The sequence below is a fragment of the Scardinius erythrophthalmus genome (assembly GCF_964197995.2).
Source record: "Scardinius erythrophthalmus genome assembly, chromosome: 21".
Lineage (NCBI taxonomy): Eukaryota > Metazoa > Chordata > Actinopteri > Cypriniformes > Leuciscidae > Scardinius > Scardinius erythrophthalmus.
The window spans coordinates 19716199-19736521 of NC_138241.1; the positions used below are offsets into that span (position 1 = coordinate 19716199).

General features: G+C 39.0%; 1 protein-coding gene across 2 annotated transcripts in view; it reads left to right on the forward strand.

The window, feature by feature from the left end:
- Positions 1-1857: 1857 nt before the first annotated feature.
- The window catches only part of rtn1a (reticulon 1a), a 30510-nt gene continuing 12044 nt past the window's right edge, over positions 1858-20323 (forward strand). The window contains exons 1-3 of one of the 2 annotated variants that reach the window (XM_081350343.1): positions 1858-2305; positions 10342-11142; positions 13635-14531. In XM_081350343.1, the coding sequence (XP_081206469.1) occupies positions 2119-2305; positions 10342-11142; positions 13635-14531 (1885 nt within the window). In that variant the 5' untranslated portion in view covers positions 1858-2118. Of the gene's footprint in view, positions 2306-10341; positions 11143-13634; positions 14532-17860; positions 18564-20323 lie in introns of those variants that run through there. The other variant, XM_081350344.1, reaches the window with a different exon arrangement.

Consider the following 20323-nt stretch of genomic DNA (forward strand, 5'->3'; position numbering starts at 1 on the left):
GGCCTAGGCTACTATATTTGTTGTAGCCATTAAATACCATTTAGTTTCATATTTGTTCAAATATTATAATGTCATTTTTTCCATCTATGTTGATTATGAAAAGTGAACACCATGATAGGATGCATCGGGAGACATAGTGGGGTCAGACATGAGAAATATAGCCTATCTTAAGAAAGCTTTAAATGTCTTTAAACGAAACACTCTCTGATTATGTAATCCAAGATGCATTTCTCTCTAGGTTATAGGCGCGTTCACTACGGAGATGGCGATCGTCAACTTCATCTTTGCAGCAGACACTGACAGAAAACACTACAGAAAACACATTAAAAATCAATGCACGCGTGTCTCTGGATTTACAAATGCACATCTTGCTTATTGCACGCACACTCGGCACACATATGATGTCGAAATAACGAGATATTGTGTTGAAATAACATTATTAATAATAATAAATCTTTAATAATATTTGATTGAATGCCGAATGTTGTGCTTGTGCAATTTAATACAATTAATACTTTAATTGTGATCATTAAAATAATTGAATATTAAATATTAAGTGGCCAATTTTTGCTAATTTATTAAAAGTATTTATATGTAATATATCTAGCACCCCCTCAGCACACGTTAAAAAAATATCTGGCGCCACCCCTGGTTATAACGGCCCACGTATTAAAAATGATTGGGTCAAAATTGGGCTCGGGCTCATAATTACAGTTAATGTGTCGGGCTGGCTCGGACACAACGGGCTCAGGTAGGGTCGAGCTTGATTTTTTTGGGCCCGATCTAAGCTCTACTCCTCATTATCCAAGCAAGTTGTTTGTGCTTGTTGAGGCTCTATGATAGCGGTATCTTCAGGCTAACGTAAACCGGAAGTTCGTTACCGGCTTGTTCTACGTTGCCATAGAGATCACGGGAAAGGTCAGAGTTCGGGAAAGTCGTGGATAGAGCCGCACTTGTAGTGATTTTTCTTTTTATGTTGGTCACTGCAATGTTTACTCGGGCCGTTGCTAAGGAAGCGTGGCTCGCCGGTGCTAAGGTAAGGAAGCCCTGCTGGAATATGTTGCTGTCCTCCAGCAGACGGAGCTAAAACACCGGATCATCCACCCGTTCATTCACACGGTATAACCCCGTACAACCGGCTCACTGTGGAATACTCTCTGTTTTAAACAACTCTGACAGTAAAACTACATCAAATGAGAAAGCGTTGCAGAGCCATTTTTGGAACGAGGTTTAAAAGCGACGCTTCTTGTGGTATGGCGATGAATTAATCCGTGTTTCAAATTGTATTTGGAATTTCACAAAATTAAATCCTTTGTAATTACAATTTACAAATTAGTTATGCAAAACTAAATCCCTATAGTAAAGAAGAAGAAGAAAAAAAAAAACTCTCATCTCTCCCACCCCAAATCCTCAGAGCCATATCTATGCGTAAGATCGTCACCTCGTCACTCGAGTAGCCTAGCATATTATATAAAAGGCAAACTAATCATTACAATTCCGAAGAAAATAAATAAAAGGGGACCATTTTTTCCATATAAAATACATTTGTTTTTTAGGATGTCTTCCTAGAATTCATTCAAAATCAACCAATTTTGTCCGTTGAATGCAAAATAAATAAACAAATAAATAAATGAATTAATAAATAAATTAGCTAATGGCTAATCAACATAATTAAGAGCACAATTTTTGAGGAAAACTAATTTCAGCACAATAACCAGGAAAAATGTCGTGTTTATTAATAATTTTATGAATAGCTGAATGAATTCTTTGTCATTGCGTTGACGTCCATTTAAAAAGCTTAAATGTTGCGTGCGTCTTATGTGTAGCATGAACCACGCCCTTGGTGTGGAGGCGCGCGCACACGGACTGTCCTCTAACCGGAATGTCGCTTTCGTTCTCCGTCCTAAATCCGTGCCAACCGCGAGCCGCACAGATACAGTGACGTCAGCTCCGAGACACTGAACCAAACACATCAAGCCCACTGGCTCCGCTGCTGCGAGACGGGAAGCATCGGTCAGGATCGGCCATATTAAGCGTCACATCTTTCAATCCCTTCTGCGATCTCACACATTCGTTCTCGCTTCGGAACAAACTCTCTGCGTGAGATAACTTGCAAGCATGTCCGCCAATTCGAGCGAGGGGCCGGGTTTGGATGGGAAATGGTTCGAGGAGGAGGAGGAGAAGAACGGGATGTTTGGGAGCGCAGGGCCCCGCTTCGACGAGATGCGGGACGATTTGCTCGCGCCCAAGCAACAATTCCATCCCTTTGAAGGAAGCGGCGTTGCCATGGAAACTGCATCTACAGGTAAATGGGCTTTGTATAATTTCGCTTTGTGTGGTTTAGCGGCGACACCCGCATTTTGTAGTGCCGGGTATAAAAGAAAAGAAGAAGCAGATGAAGACGACGACGATGATGATGATGAATTGGAGATGAAGAGAGAGAGACAGACCAGGCCATGGGTGTGACAGCGCCTGGCTGTCTCTGCGTACACAGACTGGCAGTGTGTGCTCTAGGCAACTGTGGTAGTTCAAACAACATGATCAAACAAACGACACACACAATAAAACAAATAAAAACATTCTTATGCTGCTCTCTAATGGTTTTGCGCAATGATGATGAAAGAACTCTCAGAATGAGGATGATGCGTGTTCATAAAGCCACAATAATGTAATCATCATTTCTTTGTCTTTGTTCTCATCCTGTCTCACTGCCCTTTTTCTCCTCAGCCTGTCTAAATCGCAGGGTAGCCTATGCTATGGCTCAATAATTGGGCTTTGTCCACCCCTCTAATAGACCTCGAGCTCAGCAGGACTATGAAAACTTATTTCAACATGACAGTTCATACTGTATTGACAACACAGACTGACCCAACCCGAATGTAACTCATTTACAAGCTGGTGATTTCGTAAGAATTCATACGAATTAACCTAAAGATATAATAGTTAGCTTCGAGTTGCCATGAGAGTGTGTTGTCATACCTGCTGATTCAACCTTGTGCATCAAACTTTTGAAAAACACATTTGCATTCAATTTAATATTAGTATTTTATTCTGTATTCTGGTCAGTTACATTATGTCTGGTTTGTTGAGTCAGGCCTTAAAGTGCACTTAGTAGTTTATTTTTCCATTAAAAAGTCTTACAGAGAAATAAATGAGTAGTAGACGACTTGAACATGATATGCACTCTAATGAGTGCTCCAGTTACATTAGTAGCCTAATCTATTTTGCATGGAACCACCTCACGGGGCAGCATGTTGAGATCACATGACCAGCCAAAAATACCTCAAGTTAGCATCAGCTAGCTAGTTAGCGAGCCAGTTAGCATCAGCTAACTATATTTTTATAATGAGGCTCTTATAATGATTTTCAGCATGGTTCATTAATATTCATATTTATCTGTTGTTTTGGCTTGTCTTTTTAATTTTAAGCTAGAACTACTTGTACTTTGATTTAGCTGTAAATGTATAAAGCAAATTGCTTTGGCAGAGTGGGTTCATTTTACCCCACCCTTGTTAAAAATCTAATAACATGAAAACTCTGGACATTTTTCATACTTGGTTTATAATTTATGTCATTGTCACTGAACCCTATAACTGATCTAGACACATTTAACTTTTGTTTCACAGAAAAAAATTACACAGTCCTTAAAGGGATAGTTCAACCAAAAATGAAATTTCTGTCATCCTTTACTCACTCTTAAGTTGTTCAAAACCTGTATGATTTTTTTTTTCTGTTGAACACAAAAGAATATATTTAAAAAAAATGTTGGAAACCAAACAGTTGATGGACCCCATTGACTTCCATAGTATTTTGTTTCCATACTATGGAGGTCAATGGGGTCCATCAACTGTTTGGCTACCCATAGTCTTCAAAATATCTGATTTTGTATTCAGCAGAACAAATAAATTCATACAGGTTTGGAACAACTTGATGGTGAGTAATTTTTTCCCCACTCATTCACAACAAGTGAATTCACAACAATACAACTTGTATTCACAACAAGTACAAATAGCGATGCAGATTAACACTCGACGATTTCCTATGCAGATATTGACTTGGGACTATATTAGGGGGAAGCACAGGCGAAGCACTGCTACTTGGGCGCAGAGATATCACGCCCAAGTAGCAGTGCTTCGCCTGTGCTTCCTCCTAATATAGTCCCAAGTCAATATCTGCCTAGGAAATCGCCTAGTGTTAATCTGCATCACTATTTGTACTTGTTGTGAATACGCAGGCCACAAGAAGTAATTAGGTGGTTTTTTTTTTTATATATATATCACTTTTACTCAGGACATGCTAGCTGGTAACAAAGGATTCCATTCATTATGCTAAGCTAAGCTAGCGCCGACCCTGTCAAACTAAAACAATGCATGCACTGAGACAAAAATGCATTTGCCCACCTATCTAAATGCAGGAAAGAAGGTGAATAAGCCCTATTTCAAAAAACGGTGTAGTGTTCCTTTAAAACATGTTGTTTCAACCTATGTAGCTGTTTTGATGCTATGAACAGCATTTAATCGAGAAAGTATTATCCTGCATTGTAAAGCTGGAGTTTTTTCTCTTTTTCTGTGTATTTCTGAGCTGCTAAAACTAAACCCTCACTGACTGTAACAAATAATGACAGTGAGTTTATTAAGATAACGTGGTCTGGCGTCCTAAACCTCAAACAATGATGTGAATTTAATACTGGACAACAATAAAACACAGAACTACCATATCAAGAAGGAAGTGTACATGATTGCAGGTTCGGAGGCAGGCATCCAAGCACTCATAGTGGTACTTTAATTGTGCCTCATGCTGCAGTGTTAAATGTGCTTTTAGTGTTTCTCTGGATCAATGTGACTGATAAAGTAGCAACGTATCTATAGAAACCCTCTCAGAGCGAAGCCTATCATAGCAGTAAAGTACATACAGTGAAATACACTCTCACAAATGCTTTCAAACTTTCATAGAAAGCCATCAAATCTTTTCACTGCTTTTTCTTGTTGCTAATTGTCAGTTTCTGCTTCTGCAGGTGCTCTTCGGTCCATTAAGAGTTTGATTGAGCCGCCATTATGGCTCAGAGTGCTATTATTAGCTATGGGGAACCAGAAGTAAAAGTCCTGCCATATGTTTAATCTTCCCGTGAACTCACCCAGCTGATTTCACTAATTAGTTCTATCTCCTGGCTGAAAAACTGTGCTAATTAGCTGTGATTGGTGATAACCAGGTGATTGGATCAAAATACTGAGTAGGACTTTTACTTTCTGAACCTGGACTTTACACCACTGGGGGAAACTGGGCATGCACATACACACACATACGCCTATGCGTACACTGTTTCTCTCACATGCTCAAATATTCATGAGCTGGGGCCTGAAATCCCTCAGCTTCCCCCATGCACTGCATGGTTAGCTTTAACACACACACACACTCGCGCATACACAAACCCTTACCCAGCTGACAAAAATATGTTCAAAGAACATTTTGAGATTGTTCCTGTTAAGTTATGGAAACAGTATGTCCTCAGAATGTTCAAAATGTCCCATGTTTTTTCTTGTTTGAAAACAAAAATGAAAAAGTAATGTTTAAAAAACGTTAGATGAACTAAAATGTTTCATGAACGATGTACAAATAACGTTTTCATGCTAACGTTTTGAGAACTTCATTAAGACCAGATAACTATGAAAAACATTACTGGAAGAATGTTTGTTAATGACTTTAAGAGAACCTGGGAAAGAGAACCTGGGAAAATGCAGACAAAGTCTTTCCTCCTCTCATGGACGCAAGCCCAATTACGCATATTCTCTTGAAGGCATTCAAATGCACTCACATAAAGACTCTTTCTCTCTCTTTCCCTCTTTCACACTCTGGCTATGGTGAGGTTCTTGTTTCTTCCCTCCCTCTCTCTCTCTCTCTCTCTCTCTCTCTCTCTCTCTTCCTGTCTTTCATGTTGGTTTGGCCTGTAGTTGGCTCTGTCTTTAGCATTCTCCCTTTTTAAACAAACAGAGGGAGGTCTATTTATAGGCTGAGTGAGAGCGAGACATAGCTCAGTCTTTTTACAATAGCCAAGTCAGTGAGCTTACAGCTCTTTAAAAAAGCTGGAAAAAGATCTGTCCACATGGTGAGCTGCTCAACACAACATAAATCCCATAACTCTGATTGTACCATCAGTAACATCACTCACACATGTCAATATGTCCAGCGTAATCCACTTCTGACGGTCTCTCTCCCCCTAGTTGTCTCTCTCTCTCTCTCTCTGTCTGCCTGTCTAATATGCTGAGGGAAAAGGCCTAAACGAGGAGGAATGCTGGAGTGTACTGTCTGTCTGCATTCACAGAGTCACTCGGGCATGAGAGAGAGACCGAGCGAGATCAACAAACAGTGCAGGGTGAATGTGAAAAGAGCATTCCTTCTGTCACTTTCAGCCAAAGGCGGTCAGCATACAAGGACCACTCGAATAGAGCGCGACACCATTTCTCCATCGAGAAATTGATTGTATAAACCTTTCAAGACAGACCTAGAATTTTGAGGTTGGTAAATGGTGGCACAAAAGTCAATGTGATTTCAGCTTCATTTTTAATGAATTCAATTTTTGTATTTGTATTTATTTATTTATAAAGCAAGCACCTTGCAGGCTACACAGTAACTCCAAACTGCTGTACAATGCAAATAATATAAAACAAAAGACAAAAAAAAGGACAACAGAACTACAACCAATACAACACCCATTAAAATGATGAAGTAAAATGTGAGCGAGAACAGGTGTATGACTTTAGAGTAGACGGTACTTAAAGATATTTAAAGTTGGGGAAGATCTAACAACGAAATTCCATAATCTTGGACCAGTGACAGTGAAAGCACGATCACCCTTCAATTTAAGACGCACTCAGGGAATAGTTAACAGGAGCTTATTTGAGGATCTAAGCCTTACTTTTGAATTATAAGGCTTAATAAGCTCAACTAAGTATTCTGGAGCTGTGCCATTGTTTATATAAAAATTCTGTTGTTTACTCAGCTTCATGTCATTCCAAAATCCAAGCCTGTACTTTATTCAGTCCAGGAGATTACTTTCTGTATTGACAACTACACACTGAGACATTTTATTTTTTACAATATCTTCTATTCCACAGAAGAAAGAAAGTCATACAGGTTTGGAATGACATGAGGTTGAGAGATGATGACAGATTTTTTTTTTTTTTTTAGGTAAACTGTCCCTTTAATTGCTAGTAACTAAACTACCCATGATCCTCCACCAATCAGAGAAGTCACTGTTACCATGGAAATGCGAGTCCTGCCAAAAAAGCTCAGCAGTGGCCTACTCCCAGCAAGCGCTGCTAATGACATAATTGACCCTGCTTCCCAATGTGTGTATAGTATCCATTCTAAATAGTATGTGAGATTAGAATAAGTCCCAAAGCATAGTATGTTGAAAAGAGTATGCCAAAAGTCTACTATTTTTGAAGTGTGGATCCTTACACACTAACGGCTAATATTGTCCACAACCCATTGCGCTTTGGAGGAGGATTCAGTTCAAAAGTACAAACATGAATAAAAAGTGTTAAAGAACTATTAAAATGGTGAATGTGGGCGACTGACGGTTAAGTAGAGAGGTTTAGATAAAGGGGTGAGTGACTAATTCTCAAACATTTAACCTGATAAAAAATATTTATTTCATGTTATCTGTGTAGTATTTCATCTGCAACAACAATATGAACTGTTATAAATATCCGTTTGGCCATTAACTTTTAAATGCATCATTATGCAAAAATACGAGGATAGATCCCTGCATGAAAGACCCACGACTGGCAGATCATCGTGCTACTTATTTTCTCTCCAATAATTAAATGAAATGAAATGTGGATCATGTTAATTGTGAGAAAATGATTGACAGGCTAGTTTACGGTGACAGGATGCATGTAAATATGACAGAGCTCCCATTAAAGATGCAATTTTATGAAATGATAGTTTGTCCCAAAGCTTTTCTACTTTTCTGCTACACACTTAAAAGTATGGATTTTTTTTCACAAAAACAGTATACATACTTTTAGGGTGTAGTATAAGTAGGCAAATTGGGATGCAGCATGAATCACTGGCTTAATTCAAAATATCATACTACACTTACTATAAAGAGACATGGTCGAAATAGTACATTTAGTATGCTACACTGAATTCAGCCACACCCATAAAACAAACTTTGTCTTTGTCACTTTGAAAGATTGTTTTGGTTTGTTGCTTAGAACTCTGTATCGAATAATTTTTCAAATATCTGTGGCTAAAATGAATAGGGAAAATATTTCCAAAATCAAAGGTGCTGAAATACGGGCAATCACTTTTGCATTCTGTTAAAACAGAGAGCAGGTCCTCCATTTATCTCATTCTGTTTTCCTGCTGTCATGTCTTGGCAAGACGCTCACATTGTCAATGTGTCTGATATTAACACATTTAACACACAAACAAAAATGGAGAAGGCAATTCCGTAAAGCGCTGAGGCAAGATTCAGTGTAAAAAAATAAAAAAATAATCAAAATTAGCAGATGAAGCAAGAGAAATATTGAAAATAAATGTATTTTGAGATGTGTATTCTGACACATACTGTAAAATTTCTAGCTTTAATTTTTATTTCGGTTTAGTAATTTTAGGACTCATTTTCATTAAGGTTTTTCATCTAGGCTTTAGACAGCAAGATATCTTGCTAGGTTTTGAAATCGGTGGTCTGCCTTGGGTCCATTATGATGTTATTTCCTACTGTAATTTTAGCGCAGGGTGATGGGCATGTAATAGAAGTGTGTACTTGTTATTGTAGATTTAACAGGCACAGGGTTCATCGTCAATTTTCATTAATCCTCTTAAGAGTCGGCTGATTTCACAGAGAGAGCAGATGTTTACAGCTGTGTCTCAGAGGGTTGTGTGGGGTTCACCAGTCTGGATGTCACTACATGTTCAAACTTGCTATCTGCTCTTTCTCTCAGTCCAGTGGGAATCAGATTTACAGGAAAAACAATCGACTTTCATGTTGAATATCTTTGCCTAATATCTTTGTAGGGCTGTAGATGCACAAATTCTCTATAACTCCATGAGTATCTACATATCTAAATGAAGTAAATCTGACGTCTAACCCCTGAACATGGCTGAGTCTACTGTGTCTGTATAGGCAAAACTGAGGGGCTTTATGTGCGTCTATGTGCTTTAAAGGGGTGGTTGATTGATTTCACTTTTCTAACTTCAGTTAGTGTGTAATGTTGCTGTTTGAGCATAAACAACGTCTGCAAAGTTTCAACGCTCAGTTCAAAGCAAAGGAAGATATTTGCTTTTAAAGAAATAATTTTTTAAGGACTGCAACAAACGGCTGTTAGGGACTACACGACATTCCTCCCGGGTTAGTGATGTCACTACCCCTAAAATTTACATAAGCCCCGCCCCCGGGAACACTCAGTCCATGTTGAGAAGACGAAGAGTTGTTGTAGTAGAGCACATTTGTGAGTCTGCTCAAGCTGTCGCATCCGTCTTTTCACATGCAATACAGTACGAAACAAATGCAATAGCATGTCACTCTGAAGGCATCTTACAACAGTTCCCACACGAGTGATTTTATAGATTATCATGACAGAATATGCTAATTAAAGACTTGAAGATAGTTAACTCCACATCAGCAAAATAAATTCATCAACTAACCATTCAGAAAAGTACTGTTGTATTCTACATGTTGTCTCTTCTTGAGTCTCTCCATCATTGTCCGTAACGATTATCTTAAAAAATTATCTTGAAACCACATTTTTTTCTGGCAAGTTGATTATATATATTGATTATCATTTACTGCTGTATTTTGAAAGGAACTAAAGTATGGTCATTGGTCATATAATTTTTTCCCTGTGTTTACTACAACAAAAATCTGTTCTGAATTTGTATCTTTGAATGCATATTATCATACGAACAAACATCCTAGTTGCACTGATTTAAGTCTCCAAACACTTAGGCCCGGTTTCACAGACAGAGCTTAGATTAAGCTAGGCTTAGGCCTTAGTTCAATTAGGACGTTTAAGTAGCTTTTTTAAACGTGCCTTAGAAAAAAAAAACATAACTGTTGTGCATCTTGAGACAAAACAATGGCACTGACATATTTTAAGATATTTAAGATAAGTTAAAACAGCTCAAACATGCATTTTAGTCTGTGACTAGGCTTAAGCCTTGTCTGTTAAACCGGGCATTAGTATATTAATATAGTGTTTTGTGTGCATCAGCAGAAAAATGCACTCATTCTTGAACCAATAATGGAAACAAACATAATTGAAAAATAATTTCAATCCAGACAGATATGGATTTCCATTACTAATAACATTTGTTGTCTCTCTCTTTCTCTAGATGACTCTCTGTCAGACATGTTTATGAAGTCATCGCCAGGAGAGGGTGATCTGTACACCTCTCTTCTGTCCTCAAAGTCCTCCTCCAATCCTTTTAATGATGGTGCCTCTCTCTTCTCCTCTGAGGGCAACCGTTCTCCACCTGCTCCCACTGGAACCGACTCTGGAATCGGCATGACCCCAGGTGACCCCTCAGACCATCAGGCAACCCTGCAGGGCTCACACAAGACTGACCATTACAGCTACATGGACATGGGGGATGATCTCTGTGATTTTGGTAGTGTGGGCAATACCAAAAACAAGCAGCAGCCTCCAATGTCTGGCTATGGAGATGACGAAGATGATGATGACGAAGACGAAGATGACATCCAGGACTTCAAGTCTAAGATTCATGAAAAGGAAAGTAAGGAATCCAGCCATGACCCCTTCGATCTGGGTCACTATTTGGAGAAGAGCCCTCTTGGATCTGAAGAAACGAAGGCGAAGAACAGTCAGGGATCGGCTGGCGGGCAGCATGCGTTTCCATATGTGGAGGATCCTTCGGACGAAGAGATGGCAGATTTCCGATCATACCGTAGGATGGAAACGCCACAGAGTGCCAGTCCTGTAAAGATCACCGTGACAACAGAATCCCACTCTGCCACGACCCAGCCAGTGAGAGTGTCTCCACAAGGGGGCATGTTCGAGAGAGAGAGCGTGCTCAGTTTTGGTCAGCAGGGTCTTCCCACCGTAACACTGTCAGAACCAGAGGACGACAGCGCAGCCTCGTCAGCTAACCACTCCCCTAACCACTCCCCTACAGGTAGATCCCTCCCACTTGTGATTGAGAATTGAATTGAATGGAGAATGCTCTTTGTATTAAATCCATTTCTGTATTTGAAGTGAATTTAAATAGGGGTAGCAAACCGGATGTAGACATGATGCAGAATTAACTGAATTCATGTAACCAATTTTTAACTAGAAAAGCAATGTTAAGTCAAGCCTAGTTATCAGGTAGTTTGAATTTGAAGGTAGTTATGGGCAGTATATACAAAAAAAGTTTAATAAGAGATGGTCAACCAACTGAATAGGAGGTGCAACCAAAAATCAAAAGTTCATCCCAATTGAAGAAAAGGTGCAACACTCACTCTAGAAAAAAGTTTGAACTTTAGTAGTTTAAAGGGAGGGTAGGCAATTTCGTAGAGGCTAGCAATAGCAATATAGCTTTGACAGCATTAGATCCTACTCTCCATTCAGAGTGTCTGTAAAGCCACGCCTCCTCCAAACACAGGTCATGCACGGCCAGAGAAGATTCTGCAAAGCGTCACGAGAGACTGCGATAAATTACCTCATGTCTCAAAACATATACCAGTACAATAAAGGTTTTTTTTATTCGCTTTGGTACTATTTTCACAAGTAAGGTGTACATTTTCAAAACTCTTAGTACAAAAATCCAAACTGATCACGCTTGTAACACAGTTAGTCTTTCTTTCATAATGTTTGTAATAGTGTCTATTCAATGTGTTATCAAAAGGTGTGATGAAGTATGACACTGCCATGAGGTTTTGTGCTAGAGCAGAATTTACTGGCAATATGTTCTCACTGTATACCATATGACAATCTGTACTGTAGTTGACCTTTACAGATGAAGGGAGAGTTACAGTAATGTGGCAGCCTCTACCATGGAAATCTGGCATATATACTGTTATGTAAAACGCTGTATTTGATGCCATCTGTCTCCCTTGATGCATCTCTGATCAATCTGATGTTACACACACAGTCATTGACTGTTTCCTCTCCCTTGTACTCTGCTCTATGTTCACAAATGGCAAATTTCTTTCTCTCTCTTTCTCTCTCTCTCACACACTCACACAAACACACATTTGTGTGTACACACTTTGAATATAGTGGTGGTCACTTATGTAAAAAGAATTCATTACATTTGGTTATCCATATCAGAAAAGTCTATAGAAACTGTCTATAGAATCAATATCTATTGACATCTGTAGGTGTACAAAATGATTAATTGATTAATCATTAAGTTCATTTGGATTAAATAATAGACAAACTAATTAAACTGAACAAGAAGAGATGCAAATCAAAAGTTTGATAGTAAGAGCGTTATGAAAGGCAGTTACTGTGAATGAAACTGAAAATAATACTTTGTGATTTTGTTTATTGTACTAACACAATTGAAAAGTGATAAAATGTTTGAAGAAAGTGCACTTTTGATGATCTGTTGTGATATTAGCACTAAGAGTTTTGAGACTGTACAACTTACTTGTGAAAATAGTACCAAAGCGAATAAAAAAAACTGTAATAATGAACGTAACAATTCGGACTTGTACCACCTGACTGCTGCAGACTCGTTTTGGCGTTGATAGTGTTGCCAGAGAAATTCATAAATCCGAGTCTGAGAACATGACCATTCCGGGTAAGAACTAAGTAATTACGGTTACGACATGGCGTGAGCACACCATAAGCTCGTTGTTTTGATTCAGGAGGAATTGTAAAAGGCATCCTCTGTTTGTTTGCGGCGTTCGATGACTGTCTGTCTACAACTCTGCATAGCCTTTCAGAACGCGCCGTTGACGTCAAATGTCTGCATGAGCAGGGTGCGTGGAGGTATGGAAATAAGTCTGGTAAATGCATAAATGTAAATACATATGTTGACAGGCAAGTAGGACATCGACACGTCGTATCATTGCATTCAGACCGAATGCAATGATTGGACAAAAATTTTTTGGTCCTGAGACTTCCACAGAAGATATATGTACATGTTTTAAAATGTAGACCACTTCTATTATTGATTGCTATCAGGAAATGAAGAAGGTTTCATCCAGAATAACAAAAAGTGTTTATGAAAAATTGCCAACTCTGTCAAGGCCTTCAACAGACATAGTATGGAGAGTATGACAGATAGATAGATAGTGTGAAATACATCAATTCACATACATTTAATCTTCAAGTTCAGAGTCATGAGTTATAAGTGAGACATTTCTTCAATTGTGATTCCTATATTTTGCATAATTATTTATACAAATATATATTGTATTTATTTAGTTAGTTGGCAAAACTGTTTTTATTTATCATAATTGCAACAAATTACTTTATCTCAATAATATTTTTGTACTCTGAGGCATAAATGGGTATTAGAGGCAGAAAAAAACACTCATCTTGAGTGTTATGGTCTTGCCTCTAATTCATTTTTTAGTGCATATTTTAAAATTATAATACATATTATATTTGTTCCGTCATATTTTAGTCTTTCTTAAATTCGTACATTTTATTACTTTCCTCAATCCTCTTTTTCAGGTCGCGAGTCTCCATCTGATGTGCTGTTCCAGCCTGCAGGAATGAAGTCTATGAGCTCCACTCAAGATTCCAGCAGCATTAGCTCTCATCCCAATCTTCCTGCAGCCCAGGACATCAAGAGTTCAGCCAAACCCTCATCCCCGTGGGATCAAGACCTTCACGGCAGTGAAGACGAGTCTGGAGATTCAGAAATTGAGCAAGTGGCTGAAGATTCTGATTCGCCGATACACGACTTGACATCAAAGAACCCGCCCACAAAAGACGGATTCAGTCCAGCAAGCAACCCATTTGAGCAGACCAGCTACACATCTGCCACTGACAAAGCTAGTAACCCATTTGACAAGCCACAAACCAACAAGGTCAGTGTTAGTAACCCATTTGAGCTATCTGGGGGAACCAAGGTGGGCTTTGGTCAATCCAGCAACCCTCCACTTTATAGTCTGTTACGAGAGGAAAGGGAGGCGGAGCTTGACAGCGACCTGCTAATCGAATCAGCTTCTGAAGAAAGTCCCAAGAGGGAGCAGGAATACTCTGCCCCAAAACCTCCTGAAACATCATCTCCCCTGACCACAGGCGTCACGTCCTCGAAGCCCTTCACAACCTCCTCCCCTTCGGCCTCTCCCTTCACCGACCCCCCAGCCAACACCCTGAGAGAAACAGAGAAAGAAAAAGAGAAGGAAAAGGAGAAAGCAGTGCCCGTTGAGAAGCCCAAGCCGCAACCAGAGGACAGCTGGTCCACCAAACCCAGGCCTGCAGTAATGGGAACATCTACAGTGACTCCGGAGCAGAACTCCGGTCAGGAGAAAGAGAATAAAAGCAAAAGCAGTATTGTGAGTTCTACCACAGAGAAAGAGGCTGATCTGTCCTTGTTACTCCATAGCTTCAGCAGACAGAAAGGTAAGATGCTCTGCGCTTATTCTTCCTCCAAGCAGTGTTGTTTTATTATCATTTAAATAATATAATGATATTAAATTGGTAATGATAAGGCATTTTTAAATACAAATAGTGCATGCATAATAAATATAGTTTAATGTGCAAAATATTTGTGGACACTAATTTTTTTCACTTAGTAGGTACAGGTATGACACTAAATTAATTTCAGATCCTAACATTGCTTTATAACCAAGGATGCTTTTAGAACAATTAATTAAAATGCTAAAAACAACACATGAAAAAACACTACACAAAAAAATCGAAAATGTATACCGAAATCAAGAGTTGATATACCAACACCCCCATTTTAAAACAATATAATTACAGCATAAATGCCAGAGAAAATATCTTTGCCAATATGGGGGTCCTTCGAATATTGTGTTGTGACAATGGGAGGCCTTGGAGTCAAAAAGGTTGAGATCCATTACTCTGTAGGATTGAAGGTTTGGAAGCTAGCTAACATAAGCGCTGTGACACAGAGAACATCCACTGATGCCTGACAGCTGTGATGAGAGGTGGTGAGTGTCATGAACTGATGAAGTGATGATGTAGGAGTACCAGCTCATCTCCTGTTTATCACCAAATGCCATCTCTAAACACATTCATTACAAAAAACTATTTTTGAATAGATCCTATGATGCAGTATATCGCCATAACAACTGACACGTAGTTTACTTAATTAAGGTATTTAATAGCATAAGCTAATTCGCATAATCTTTTTCATTATCGAAAACAGTCATGCCAGACAAGAGTTGTGAATGTGAGTTCGCCGTCTGTATTGAATGCAATGCAATCAAATAAACATGAACCGCTAAATAATGTAGTCTGACTGACAAACAAAGGACTCTTATAAGCCGACTCTTTTTAGTGAATCAAACACATACAGTAGGACGTGGCCATCTGGCCAATGTATTGCCCATTCAATAAAATGATTGACTCTTATGTGCTTGTTCTTTCAAAGAATAGTTCAAAAAGGTGAGTTATAGTCTAAATTAATCTGAAATGCTGTATTGTACTTATATTTACAGCATTAAAGACATTTTCTGTGATATATGTAACCAAAATTAACCTTAATTTTTATTGTATTGAACCCAAAATATTCATTCACCAACTCTTTGAATGTGTAGTAATGCCAGTTGATAATTCTACAGTGCTCAGAGGATGCAGTGTTGAGGAGATTATTGTCACATCTGGTGCTTTCCATAAAAGAGTCAATAGAAAAGCCTGCTTATGTTGCCAGGACTAATTTGATTAGATGGTGGAGACAATGGCTATTTTCAAAAGCACAAAAATGCAGTCTTTTTATAAGGCATTAAGGAACATCACACATTTGTGTAACAGCCTGTCTACTAAGATGCCTTAATCTATGAATCTATTATTTTGAAGGCAGCATAGGTTAACGATTCGATGCATATAATAAATTCCCATTTTCCATCCATAAATATGCATTGTAGCCTTTAAATGCTTGCTTATAACTAAAGCTCGCTTGAATTTATTTATTGTTTATGTCTAGATCATTAGATATGACAACGTGGTCCTTTGAAAGGGATATGAAACCAGTTTCAATGTGAAGTGCCTTGTTTGTGAAGTCATTGTCTGACCAGGCACAGCCACAGACTGGGTCGATTGAGTCTGAATTAGGGGATAATCTCCCTCTAGTGGTGGGTTTAAACAACTGCACTGTGGCTTATTTACATAACTTCTCAATAACAAAGAGCCAGCAGAAAAGCTCTAGTGTACCCTGACCCAAAAAGATATCACAGCTCCTGTGGTGTGGTATTGATCATTCTTAACTATCATCAATTCTTGTCATATTGTTAAGACTAATGAATAAAATTGCAAGCCTTCATTTGGATATTTATGACAGGAGTGATATTCTGTTAGGTTTATGAACTTGTTGACTCCAGAACCAGAACACACATCTCTAAACATGCTCATCTCTGGAATCAGTCCACCTCTCAGTGTTTACGTGAACCTGAGAGCCATGCAATCGTGACGGCGGTGGGAGGAATGAACATTAGAACAAATTAATGTGTTTTGGATTAAAGTTGTTCTCTCGAGAAAAGCAGACTTTCTAGCTTGTTGTATTTTAGATGGTATTTTTATATAACTCTCTTGTAAAATAGGGGCAGTGCATGCACATATGATGATACAAGCTTGTTTTTCTTCATCATTTTGACGGAAGAAACAGCAGTTGATATTAATTTGCTACGTTGTTTCATTTATTTCTTATATTAAAGGTATAATATATTAGGTTGTATAACATACTTGTGTATATCTAATGTTGTGAATTGCGTTTACACACACACACACACACACACACACACACACACACACACACACGTTCCATTAATTGTCTGGTGAGTGAAGGTTCTGGAATGTTTGAAAAAGAGGTCAACGCCTTTTCTGCAGCTCTCCCGTAGATCCCCTGCAGAGGGCGGTAGAGACTGCAGTTTTATGTAACAAAGCTTTAGTTTTTTTAATTGAAATACTTTATTTGAACATTACCAACAGATCGCTCTATAGTGGTGAAGTATATCGTAATGTGAATAAGCGGGGTGTTTTTAATGTGGTGATATTAAACCACTAAAACAACTATTACACTGCAATTCTGACTGAGACAATCTGGATCAGCAGATCAGCCTGTTGCCATAGTAACACGGGAGACAGGGAGCTTAAGCTGTTACCCTGGTGAGCGCTTTGTGGGAAGATGCTATGGGAAACAGAAGACGATGATGAAATGAATAAAACTGAAATCGTCGAATACCAGACCTTCTGGAAACATTCACTTTTTGTTTCTCTGTTGTAATGAGTATGTAGCTCCATTATTATTTGTAACTCAGTCTGTAAAGACTTATATTTTCACACTTACCCTGCAATGTTCTAAGTATGGAAGCTTGTTTCTGCAAAGGAATTGTGAGTTTTAAAGTCAGAATTGCGGGATATAAACTAAACTCGCAATTACCTTTTTTATATATTTTTATTCAGTGGCGGAAACAATGCTTCAGACCTTATTCACAACAGCGCCATCTTTGATTTTTAACTGGAATGAAAGCGAGGCTGTGAGGGATAGACTTACCGTGTTTTCAATGGCATCTGCTTTAAAAAGCTGTGTGAAGCTCCCAGATCACATACGTTTTCTGGAACTTTCACTAAAGTTATTTGTCTACTGAAATTTCTACATGGATCTAACTAAGGTTGCAGACGCTCAGTCAACTTGCTCTCGAGTGTTCATGGGCCTGCTTTCAGTGCTTTGACCGTTCCAATATGGCGGACGGTTTACGTATAGCGGCACATAGAAACAGACACTATATATCCCGTTAAAATTAAAAAATGGCGCTGCTGTGGATAAGATCTATATGAGCTGTGGAAATCATATTAAGTGATCTAGGAGCTTTTTACAGCGGATGCCATTGAAAACTTGGCAAGTCTATCCCTCACAGCCTCGCTTTCATACATGTTATGGCGCTGCTCTGAAAAAATGGTCTATAGTTTAAGTCTTAATGCAATAAAATAATAACTGTTTGCGGATACCAAGAAATAAATAACCCATCAGACTCCACCCATTTTTAGCCGACAACAATGCCACTAAGGTCACATGACCATATGTTTATGGATGAGTTTTTTTTGGCTAGGGTGGGGCGTCTTTGATCTGAATCCCCCCCATCTCGCCCCGGGCGCTGCATATGGTACGATCCGCTCTCTGCGGTGGAGGAGGCTGCAGTGTTTACCGTTTCATCCAGCAGAGCGCCACCTCTCCTTCTCTTTCTCTTTCTCTGCCTGTATCCTTACTGAGTAGCTGTAGCGTCCCTCTCCCCTGCTCTCCTCTCTCTTTTCTGGCCGTTCATGCCGTTCGGACGTGTGAGATAGTGGGTCTCGGGAATACACAAGATCAGCGAGAGGGAAAAAAGAAAGACGACAGCAGCGAGAGAAGCGACAGAGGAGGGGAAGACATGGATAAAGGGAAGTGCACCTGGAGCAGCTGGAGAGGACAGGGTACAGATTTCGCGTTTGTCTGTGTAAAATTGTATTTTATGGTGTTTATCTTACAACACCATACACCATGTTTGATTTGCGTATGTTATGCCATGTATTTGTGTGTGTTTTAGTTTTTGCGTTTTACATGAAGCTTCAGCTCAGTCTTTGCGCTGGTGGGACAAAGAGAGGAGAGGCATCTGTTTTGGGATGAGGGCTGGCAGGTGGTCTGTCTGCTTCATGGTAATGCTGATATGGAAACCCCGCTGTGTCGTTAGATTAGGCTCTGGGTGCCATGGTACAGAGTTCAGGCTGTTTTTATATTCAATCGCGGTTTCAGCAACGCTAGATGAGGCTGTCGCTATAGCAACCAGGTCACACCCATCCCGATTACGTCATTGTCTTCAACAGGCATCCATGATACCTTGAGGAGGAAAAAAAATACCTAGAGAAGGAAGACATTGAGCATATTGTTGATACATTTTGTGTATTGCATTCAATTATATTATAAACATGTCATCTCTATTTTTGCATTGATACAAAAATACCTAGCGAATGAACGAGGGAGAAGGATGGTAGAGTAGGAGATTGCAAAAAAAGAGAGAAATTATCTTTTTAAAAGAGAAAAAAACAGAAAACGCTCTCTAGGCTGTTCCAGTAGAATGGCAGGCACATTTTAACTGTCCATTCAGATAAAGGTAGTGCAGACATGGCATTTATAAATACTGCATTGTGTGAATGTTAGCAGTCGGTGTTTGTAAAGCTACAGTATTTGTGTACAATTGTGTTTAAAACTGAAATTGTTGTCTGTAACTAGATGGAAAAATTCAGCGTTATAGTTGGCCTGATAACATTCTCAGTATTAGGCGTTCTGAATGGTTTCTGCTATGGCGTCTCTATGGTGTTTTAGTCACATATATATATATATATATATATATATATATATATATATATATAGCAGCTTTCATTGGCCAAGGACTGCCCAGATGCCATCTGACTGACATGCAAAGCAACCAATCACAGTTCATTTTGTTCCGTGCCATGTTTAGGGGTGTGAAAATGTAACGTCGCTGTCCCTACAGTAACAGACCGATGTGTAAAACTATTGGACGTATTTTAAAGAGTTGATGCCATGAACTTTATATAATTCATACTTTTGAAAATCTAGCGTTTAGTTGATCCTTCCTGATAAGCGCTCATTGCCAAAGTTGTAAACACAATGGCTTGCTTCTTCCATAAGGGGGTTTGGCTTCACGACAGCCTTGTTTCCAGGCGGACCGTTAAAGAACGTGACACACACGTCTCCCGGAAATCCTGTAGAATTCAACCAATCAGATGACAACTTCGAAAATCCTAAAGTGTTTCCAATTTTGTGTGCTATATGTATTAGATGTTCAGCCAATGGTTCGTGGGTGTGACTAGGTCACAATACACAAGCCGTCCGCCATATTGGAATGGTCCAACATTCGAGAGCAAGTTGACTGAGCGCCTGCGACCGTAGTTTGATGCATCGATGAATATCTATATTTGCAATAGTCTTCAGCAGATGATTTAGCTAAACTAACACAACACAACAAGATAAAGGCTTCAGCTAACACAACATTAAAAAGTTACCATAGTAAAAGTAAAAACATTAAAGTTAAAACCTGTAATATTGATTTAATGCATTTAAAAACACAAACCAACACACTCTCACCTGTGAAAGGTTATTCTATTTCTTCGAGAAATTCAATGTTGTCACATCATTAGTCTTACTGTGAGTGACGACATGCTGACTGTTC